This window comes from Vigna angularis, chromosome 3 (genome assembly GCF_016808095.1).
Source record: "Vigna angularis cultivar LongXiaoDou No.4 chromosome 3, ASM1680809v1, whole genome shotgun sequence".
Lineage (NCBI taxonomy): Eukaryota > Viridiplantae > Streptophyta > Magnoliopsida > Fabales > Fabaceae > Vigna > Vigna angularis.
Window position 1 is genome coordinate 3,458,280 of NC_068972.1, and position 11,589 is coordinate 3,469,868.

At 28.1% G+C, this 11,589-nt stretch overlaps 1 protein-coding gene across 1 annotated transcript; it reads left to right on the forward strand.

The window, feature by feature from the left end:
• The first annotated feature begins 3,809 nt into the window (after positions 1-3,809).
• On the forward strand, positions 3,810-5,682 carry LOC108322569 (putative receptor-like protein kinase At3g47110). The gene has a single exon (XM_017554704.2). The coding sequence runs from the start codon at positions 4,372-4,374 to the stop codon at positions 5,572-5,574; it is 1,203 nt and encodes a 400-aa protein (XP_017410193.2). The 5' UTR covers positions 3,810-4,371; the 3' UTR covers positions 5,575-5,682.
• Positions 5,683-11,589: the final 5,907 nt, after the last annotated feature.

Below are 11,589 nucleotides of genomic sequence, written 5' to 3' on the forward strand. Positions count from 1 at the left end.
TGTTTATTTTTTGTTATTTTTTTATATTTTATCAATATATTATATTTGAACAGAATTCTAATGTGGTGAAATAATAAATTGAAATTTGATATTTAAATTGAATCAAAATGTATATAAAGATAAATATATGATGTTAATTAGTTGCAACACAATGTGTTATAGGCGAATAAGAAAATATTGTATTAAATATTTATGTTATATATTGAATTTGATATTTTGGAAGACATATTTTAAATCTACTAATATTAAAGTCACAAAGAAAAATATGAGATCCTGAGAGTAAAAAAGAGTCTATGTAATTTAGTTTTAAGTGTGTGAATATGTCATGTATGCTTAATAATTCATTGGAATTTACTTTATTACACATGTGAATGTATTCGTATTATGTAAATTTATTGTATTTTATGAGTCACTTTAATAAAGGACATGTCGATGTATTCGTGCTATATAAATATATTGTATTTTGTGAGTCACTTTAATAAACGAGGTAATGTAAAATGTGTTTTGTTATAATTCAACATGTTGTCTTTAAAAAAAAATACAGTTAATTATATGTGATAATAATGTAACAAACTTCTAACATGAAATGTAATAAATGAATTAAGGGTTTTTACTTGATTTTTCTACATATTTTATGAATGAATTAGATGTGTCTATGGGAGAATATATGAATTTTTAGAATATGTGTATATGATTTGATATATACAATTTTTTTTTGGTGAAATTTTAAAACATTATCATATACTGTTTTACATCCTTTGTATATTGTTTTTAACTGGGATGATTGTATATTACGTGAGATCAACAAAAAAATATTTTTTTTTTATTTAGTATAGTTTTCTTATATATATTATTAGTAATGAGTTAACTGTTAATAAATGTTAAGGTTATTTTTATAAAAAAAACTGCCTATCTTAAGTATATTAAAAGTTACTAAAAATGCAAGGATACATTGATAATCAATATTAATTGCATAATTTGTTGAAAATGATTTATCTTATTAATTATTAAAACATTATTAATTGATTTAGATGTTATTCTCTGTATTATTATAAAAAATATATTTCTATACCTACAAGAAGATACATATTTTTAGTGTATATTTTTACTTTTTTCTATTTCATTTTTAATAATATAGTTATTAGACAATGTATACAACTGTCATTAGTTTTAATTTTATTCTTTTTTATCAATTTATTCAATTGATTTTTATATTTTAAATTTGGATTAACTTTTTTTACTAAATATTACTTATATATTATTTGGTAATATTTTGCAGTTTGTTATATTTTAAAATTTAGATTACAAATTTTACTAAAAATTATTTATATTTTATTTAGTAATACTTTATTGTTTGCTGTACTTTTAAATTTAAGTTAAAATATTTATTAAAATTTATTTATATTTTATTTGATAATATTTACGTAACTTACAAATAATTTAGCTACTTTTATTAATTTAAAAAATTTAATGTACATTGTTTTGTGCTTATAATTTTATAATTCCAAAATTTTGTATTTTTTTTAATAATTTCATTAATTATTTATTATTTTAAAATATTTTTGTTTTGGACAGTGGGTCAAGAGTTATTTCTTCACACCTTTTACTCTTCAAATCCGGTACTTGTCAAAGACAATGTTCAAATTAGTTGATTATACTGATCGGTTATTACAATGAAGTTAAATGTCTAATAAATGTAAGGATAATCATACTTTGACAACATTCTTTTCACAACATTTTAACATCATCTATGTGTCATTCTGTGATTGATCCATATTAGTGTTTATGATTATTATTATTGATTATGAAGTAATTTTAGATCAATGGTGTTATATTTTAAATTTGGATTAACATTTTTACTAAATATTACTTATATATTATTTGGTAATATTTTGCAGTTTGTTATATTTTAAAATTTAGATTAAAAATTTTACTAGAAATTATTTATATTTTATTTAGTAATACTTTATTGTTTGCTGTACTTTTAAAATTAAGTTAAAATATTTATTAAAATTTATTTATATTTTATTTGATAATATTTACGTAACTTACAAATAATTTAGTTACTTTTATTAATTTAAAAAATTTAATGTACATTGTTTTGTGGTTATAATTTTATAATTCCAAAATTTTGTATTTTTTTTTAATAATTTTATTAATTATTTATTATTCTAAAATATTTTTGTTTCGGACAGTGGGTCAAGAGTTATTTCTTCACATCTTTTACTCTTCAAATCCGGTACTTGTCAAAGATAATGTTCAAATTAGTTGATTATACTGATCGGTTATTACAATGAAGTTAAATGTCTAATAAATGTAAGGATAATCATACTTTTGGCAATATTTTTTTTGACAACATTTTAACATCATGTTATTCTGTGACTGATCTATATTAGTGTTTATGATTATTATTATTGATTGTGAAGTAATTTTAGGTCAATCATAAAATGACACATACATGGTGTTATATTTTAAATTTGGATTAACTCTTTTACTAAATATTACTTATATATTATTTGGTAATATTTTGCAGTTTGTTATATTTTAAAATTTAGATTAAAAATTTTACTAAAAATTATTTATATTTTATTTAGTAATACTTTATTGTTTGCTGTACTTTTAAATTTAAGTTAAAATATTTATTAAAATTTATTTATATTTTATTTGATAATGTTTACGTAACTTACAAATAATTTAGTTACTTTTATTAATTTAAAAAATTTAATGTACATTGTTTTGTACTTATAATTTTATAATTCCAAAATTTTGTATTTTTTTAATAATTTCATTAATTATTTATTATTTTAAATATTTTTGTTTCGGATAGTGGGTTAAGAGTTATTTCTTCACACCTTTTACTCTTCAAATCCGGTACTTGTCAAAGACAGTGTTCAAATTAGTTGATTATACTGATCAGTTATTACAATGAAGTTAAATGTCTAATAAATGTAAGGATAATCATATTTTGACAACATGTTTTTGACAATATTTTAACATCATCTATGTGTCATTCTGTGATTGATCCATATTTGTGTTTATGATTATTATTATTGATTGTGAAGTAATTTTAGATCAATCATAGAATGACACATACATGGTGTTAAAATATTGTCAAAGTATCATTATCTTAAATGTAATCACCAATCTCTTTATTTTATCTCTGTATTTATACATTACAAAATGAGTTTTTAATTAAAATTGACCAAATTACGACTTAATGTCTCTTAAGTACACTTTATATTGTTAATCATTTTTAGTTTATGTTAGTGATTTTAATATACAAAGTACCAGTTCCAGCGAAAATTGCTCGACCAACGAAATTTAGAATATTTTTAGTGAAAGTTGATCGATCGATTCCTTTGAAAATGCACCAATCAAACTGTCTATGCTATACAATTTTTAACATCTCATTTTAGTTGCACAAATTAATGAATTTGAAAAAATTATACTAACAAAATATTTAAAAATTTATACCTGACGGATAAGGTACGTGTACTCTTAGTTATTATATAAAGAAAGTTACTTTTTTTTTATTTTCACATATTTTTTCAATTCCAAGTGTTTTTATTTTATTTTATACCATTATTTTATATTTTTATGTATACATTTTTTTTAATTTCATCCTTTAATAAATAATATTTTTTTAACTAAGATAATCATCTCACAAATCATACCCTTGAAAGCGACTTCTTTTAAATTTAACAGAATTTTATTGTTAATTTGATCGCTTTTATTGAATTTAACCATCTTTTAAACTAAAATGATTATTTACAATAAAAATATTACTTACAAAATAAGTAGAAAGTATTTTTTTTCTAAAAAATATTTATATTTATGTTTACAACTAAAATTTTATTATTTTTATCATCATAAAAAAAAAACACCCTTACACATATTCCATGTATTTATAAAATTATTTATCTGATTAATTGTCATAACATTATTAATTGATTGAGATGTTATTATTAGTGTATTATTATAAAAGAGTTATGAATAGATGTAAAAAAGCACCATTTCTCTTCTTTATATATATATATATATATATATATATATATATATATATATATATATATATATATATATCTCCTCTTAAACCTCCCGTTCTGGAAGATGGCACCTTTCTCCCCTCTCACTGTCTTTCCCTCCTTTCATGTCCATCTGCGGCATCTACTTTTACTTTTCTTGAGCACTGAAAACAACAGACATTGTACCTCAACCATGGCCCTTCCCTCCTAAATTTCCCCAATCATTCAAAAACACAACCACACATCAACCCCACCACAACACAACACAAACCAACTCCTCAAAAATTAACATCAAACCACCACATCTTAACCATCTCTTTGTCAGACACCACGCACTCAATCCAATATGCAAATCCTCTACCTCGCCATCATTTCGATCTCTCTCCTTCTCTTTCACAACACAAACACCATCGTCCTAGTCCAAGCCCTCACCTCACCCTCAGACATTGCAGCCCTCGGAGCCTTCAAGGCCTCCATCAAACCATCATCCATCGCACCCTGGTCTTGCCTTGCCTCATGGAACTTCACCACCGACCCCTGCTCACTCCCTCGCCGCACCAGCTTCATCTGCGGCCTCACCTGCACCCCTGATTCTAAAACAATCAACCAAATCACTCTCGACCCTGCAGGGTACTCAGGCACACTCACCCCCCTAATCTCTCGACTCACACAACTCACCACACTTGACCTCTCAGACAACAACTTCTTCGGCTCAATCCCCTCTTCAATCTCCTCCCTCTCCAACCTCCAAACCTTAACCCTCCGATCCAATTTCTTCTCAGGCCCAATCCCTTCCTCCATAACTACCCTCAAATCACTCCAATCTCTCGACTTTTCACACAATTCTCTTTCTGGGTATCTACAAAACTCCATGAACTCCCTCGCCAAACTCCGTAGACTCGATCTCAGCTTCAACAATCTAACGGGTTCAATCCCAAAACTCCCACCCAACTTGCTCGAACTTGCGATCAAAGCCAATTCTCTATCTGGGTCTCTCCAAAAACAGAGCTTTGAAGGGATGAACCAGTTAGAAGTGGTGGAGCTAAGCGATAACGCCCTCACCGGTACCGTGGAATCGTGGTTCTTCTCTCTACCGTCCCTGCAGCAGGTAAATTTGGCCAACAACACCTTCACAGCAGCGCAGATCTCAGGACCACACCCGGACCGTGGGGGAATCACCAGCCGCAACAACCTCGTCGCACTCGACCTTGGGTTTAACAGAATCCAAGGCTACGCACCCGCGAATCTCGCCTCGTTTCCCACACTGTCATTCCTGTCGCTTCGGTACAACGCCTTACGTGGCACGATCCCTCTGGAGTACGGCCAAATCAAGTCCATAAGGAGGCTCTTCCTCGACGGAAACTTCCTCTTCGGAAAGCCGCCACCCGGGCTTGTCGCCTCCGGCACGGAGGTTACCGGAAGTCTGGGGGACAATTGTCTGCAGGAGTGCCCAACCTCGTCGCAGCTGTGCTCGCCCGCGCAGAAACCAATCTCAGTTTGCAAGCGAGCCTACAGTGGTAGACCAACATCGATACCTGTTGTCGGTTAAAATAAATTAAAAATTAAATATAAATAGATAGGTTTGTACCTGTTTTTTTAAAAAGGTATATTGTTGAAGTGGGTTACTACTGAATAAAAGATGATGGTAGAAATGCAATAGTGTTCATACTTTCCCTGTTCTTGCTAAAGATGACATTGACATTTTGAATTTTTAAATAATTTAGATTACAGCTATCCCACACAAATGAGAACACATGTGTCTGATATAGTGCTGTGTATTGATTTAGTTTGAAAGGTTTAGATATGAAGTTTGTGATGGGCCCAGCAGCATCCACCATGAGAGACCCATATCTGTTGTGGAGTTGAAGGAAGCTCCTTCCACCGACTAGCCCTCAAAAAGTCTTCTTGTATACATATGATCTAATGAACCAAAAACAAAACTATAAATAATGACACTCCCTCCCTTTATTCACTTTCTTATCACACGTGTTTTAAGAAAAGTCATGTATTAATGCATAATCTTATTTTGGTTAATTGAAATTTGATTCAAATCAACTCGTACTTGAGAGTGAGATCTACTTTGTGACCTCTTCACATCTTAGCTATTATATATGTTATATTATTCTTATAGAGTTACCTGGATTTATTATGTGCAATTACAAAATATTAATGCTCGTTTCATTTTTGAACTATTTTGTGACTATTAGTTATTTTTTAATTTTAATATTTTAAGTTTGGTTATAGGATTAAATAGTTAATATTAGTGTAAGGAAAATGTTTGTGTCCGAGAAAAAAAAAACTGTTTGAAATGATTAGGAATGTGTTTTTCAAAGCGTAATAAACCACCTGTTAAATTATTTAACTAATTTATAAATTAGTTTAACCAACAAATATTTTATAAATTATTTTTAAGTATTTTAATTTATTTATTATTATTTTTATGTTTTATATAAAATTTTAATTCTAATTGTTAAGAATTTAACGAGAATTTGAAGTTTTATATTAAGTAAAATATACCACTAGAAGATCCACAATCTTAATGTTTTAAGGTTTTTGAATTAAAAATGATGTTTAATATCTTATATAGTTTTGTTCATCATTTTCTAGTAGCAAATCTTATCAGTGTTTCTCATAAAAAAAAATGTTATCATTGATATATGTGAAGTCTTAGACTTATGTTAAGAGTAGAAAATTATTTTAAGTTTTATTATTAAAATGTCAAAGTTATAAATATAATTTCATTTAAATGGATTTTATTTTATATAAACATTAATCTCTAAAAAAAATTTCTTTAAAACTCGAATATCTTCTTCCTATGATTATAATACATTTTTCATCTTGAAGATATGAGTACATCTTAAAATTCTTTATATTAAAAACAACAAATTTATTTTAAAAAAATTGTTTATAGAGTAATTTTTTTATTTATTAATTATATAAAAGTGTGTTCATATAGATAACCTAAGTTTATGTGTAGTAAGAGTTATTTAAGAAGTTTTGGTCTTTGGGATATTTGTGAGTGAGGGAAAATTTTCACTAAAATTACATAAGAAAATAAATTTTTAAAATTAGCTTATGAGTAATTTAAGTTTGAAAACACATGTGAAAAATCTCGTGTTTCAATTATTTTAAAATATTTTTCTAAAACATGCTGAAAAAATCATTTTTTAAAACACGCATTTTATGTACATTAATTTATTGTACTAGCTAGCATACACGACTAGGATTATATTTTTAAATGAGATTGTATTTGTATCTTTGACTTCAATTAAATATGTAGTTCTGTTTACATGACTCTAATATATTTTTAACTAATGCATATAAGTGTTGTTTGGATCTAGCGTTTCTCTTTGCTTTTATTCTACTTTTTTTTTGGCATTATTAGGTGTATAATATTTTTAGTACCAATATAAGTTTAGTCTGGTATCATAATTTTTTTAATAAATAACGTAATTTGTTGAGAACAAACACTGTTTAACACCACAATAAAAAAAAATGCTACCTTGCTCACTAGCAATATATATATTCCTAAAAACTGTGAAAATTTCAAGGTTTCATTACAATAAAATCTGGAGAATAATTTTGTAATGTCCTCCAACATGTAGGAGCTTGTTTCTCAGTCACAGTTATGGAATGTTAAACACTTATTGTTTTTCTTTTGATTTGTTTCACGATTTAAATAATAGTTGGGTGGCAACAGTTATGAAATTGACAAGGGAATGATGATGATGTTAAGGATAAGATTTCAAACCAATACTTATAGATGTTTAAGTTTGAACTAAACAATAATAATGTCCTAGTTAGTAGGAGTTGTTTATTTTCTTTGCATAAAAAAGATGATAATCATATCATAAGGCCTTATAAGGTATGCTTTATACTGATTGATTGATGATTGGTTTAGGCTAATAAGGAAATTACAAATAAAACTTAAAAGAAACCATATAAAATTAAATATAATTCATGCTTATATCATAAATATATAACTCTAAATACCCACTATTGAGTGAAATTTTTAATAACTGCTATTCCTTTTATTAAATTATCCAATTATATATATATATATATATATATATATATATATATATATATATTAAGTATGTTTGTTTGAAATTAGTATATTTAAATTCAATTTATCTCAATTTAGATTACGTATTTCGAATTTGACTCCTAAAGAAGTTTATAGCTAATAATAATGAAAAAATTAGGATGAAAACTCTAATGATGATACCGACATCAATATTTTTTAACGCATTAGCTTTTAATTTGTATATATTACATATTACACTATATTATCAATTGGAATTATTATTGTAGCAACGCATTTATCAAGTTTATAAATTTATGACGGGATAAATTTCTTTTACGATGTGTAAAGTATGTATTTATCCCATTGGCTCCATCCATTACTATATATTATAATGCCCATTCATAAAAAAATTCATTATAATTTAAATATTTAACATCGTATATTCATTACGGTGTATTTTGTTTAGGCTAGATATTCCTGTCTGGTCGTGTGTTTATAAATTTTTTTACCATATATTAATCATTTTTTTATCTATACCAAATGAGCGATTTCAATTTATATTTGATTTCATTCTTTGTCAAGTATTTAACTGTCCTTGTATTTTTTTTTTTATTAAATAGACCTAATGTATGAAACTAACACAATATAATTAAGTTTAATTTTTTATTTCTTTTTATTTAAGTTTATACAGTTAGTGTATCTTTATAGTTTAGTCTATGAAAACATGTTATTGCCATCACTAAGCTTTTGAGGCTAGAAAAAAAATTAATTTCATTGACTTAAATGAAGTTTTCAAAAATATATAAAAATAACTGTTCTTTTTAATTAAGAACTAAAACTATTCATTCGGTGTACAAATCAATAAATTTTAGGATTAAATATGTTTTTCGTTCCTTAAGTATCACACGATTTTGAGTTTAGTCCTTACTCGAAACTTTCATGGTTTTTAGTTTTCATAATTTTAAAACTCTTAATATTAGTCCTTAAAATTGGACGGCGTTAAATTTTAGTAGATGTGGCAAACGGCGAGGTCACGTCTTATGCCAGCTTGCCTCTTCACTCTTTGTCACGTTGCTTGTGTTGTTCGTCTTCTCCGGCAGAGCAGAGCCTCCATCGGACCAGCCGCTCAGTCCAAGGCGTCGCCGACGACACCAATCGCCACCCGGGACCATTGCCGGCCGCGGCGTTGATTTCTCCCTCCTTACCGTTTCTCCGCACGCGGGAGAAGCTCTCTGGTTCCTCCGTCAATCGCCGCCTGAGAGAGTCGCGCCTCCTTTCGTTAGGGTTCCACCACCGTCTTCACCGGCCCCGTCAGGAAGTGGAAGAAGAAGTGGGTCCACGTCACTCCCTCTTCCTCACCCAGTAACACCAACACCAACAACAACGCTCACGCTCCTGCCAATTCCAACGCTTCCTCTCTTCTCCTCCTACGCCGATGGACCCCAACCACCGACGATGACGCTGTCGCCACCTATGAGCCTCCTAGGAGGAAGTTCCGTTACACCCCTGTATGTCTCTCTCTGTCTTTTTCTGGTTTACCCTTTTGAATTTTAGGGTGAATATTTAATTGGGGTTTTGTTTTGTGGTGAAAATTTTCCAATTTTGTTCCTGCGCTGTGTTGATGGGGTGTGGTGTTTAAGTGGGTTTGGATTTTTGCTCTGTAATGAAGGAGTGAGTTGGGGTTTGGGGATGTGATAAAGGGTTTGTTAGCTGCCTTATGTGTGAATTTTAGGTCGTGATATATGTGTGACAAAGAGGGAAGAAAACAGAGAAAAGGAAGTACAGATTAAAGATTAAAGTTTGTGGCTCGCGGAGGCTGGGCTCTCTCAGGCGGCTATTGGCGGAGGAACGAGAGAGCTTCTCTCGCGCGCAGAGAAACGACAAGGAGGGAGAAATCGACGCTGCGACCGGCAATGGTCCCGGGTGGTGATTGGTGTCGCCGTTGATGCCTTGGACTGAGCGGCTGGTCCGATGGAGGCTCTGCTATGCCAGAGAAGACGAACGACACAAGCAACGTGGCAAAGAATAAAGAGGTAAGCTGACATAAGACGTGGCCTCGCCGTTTGCCACATCTACTAAAAGTTAACGCCGTCCAATTTTAAGGACTAATATTAAGAGTTTTAAAACTAGAAGGACTAAAAACCATCAAAGTTTTAAATAGGACTAAACCCTAAATTTTAATAGATTATTATTTATAATAGTAGATTAGACAAATATGTCAATATTTTAAATTAGGCATGGCAAATTTTTATAAACAAGTATATTTAGAGTATATAAATTAAATGACAAAATTCAGTTTGTAAATTGAATTATGTTTAAAGTTTATATAGTCATTTAAAACTTATTTTAATGTCATTTGTTATTGAATTTATATTTAACCATCATCTATGCTTAATTACACATTATATATTTATATGAGTGATGAAAAGATATGTCATTAAAAATCAAAGATGATAATGTAAAGTCGGGCAAACTTGCATACTTGCAAGAAAAAAGTGTGAGAAAGAAACTGAGTATTTTAATTTGATAAACCTTTGACGCATCACACATAACTTGTATCCTATAGAAGTCAATAATAAACTATTTTGCATTTGGTTCACATGATTGCTATTAACTTAAATTCCTAAAATGCAACAATACTAGCATAATCTATTGCATTAATTTCTTCTAAGTAACTTGTTCATTCACCTTTTTCTTCAATCTATTAAAAAATAGTTTATTCATTCACTTTTAGTTAATAAAAGAATAACTCTATCATGTATGTTTATTTCTTAGTATAGTTCAAAGTCATTTTTATTATCAACAAACTTGTAAAAATTATGAAATTAAAAATACTACTTATTTTACGAAATAAACTTATAAATTTAATTATTTCTACTAATTTAGTTAAATAAAAATGATGTTATTATAATTCTTTGTCATAATATTTTACAAAAAAAAAATTATAAAACAAATAATTTATTATACTAATCGGATCAAATGTTAGATGACAAGCCAAAAAGATTAATTCTTATTTTTCATATAAATGAATCAATTCTATTATATTTTTTGCAAGTCTAATATAAGATGGACTAAAATAGAACATGACATTCCACGATACTATGCTTACTAAAAGTAAAATAAATTTAAATTATATAAATAAATATAAAATAAATTTAAATTATATAAATAAATAAATTATTTTATAAGTGAATTTTCTGAGTCAAATTTATAAAACAAAATTTACGTAACTATTTTTATTATTTAACATTTTAAAAAATATATAATTAGTTACCAATTTACCTTTATCACATAGATGGAGAGCGGAATTACAATTTACTAACTAACTAAATGTATCTAAAAAAAGTAATTATATTTATTTTTATTTATACAACAATTATTCTTAAATTCACACTATATATTACTATTACCCTATTTAAACCTATAGTTGTTTACCCTATAGCAGGGAATTATAACACATTATAGACACAGCGAAATACATTTTATCTTATACTTTTTTTTTTACATGTATAATCTGTGCAATCATTACAGAAAGAA

Coding starts and splice junctions, on each gene's coding strand:
- LOC108322569 (XM_017554704.2), top strand. CDS start 4,372: ATGCAAATCCTCTACCTCGCCATCATTTCGATCTCTCTCCTTCTCTTT.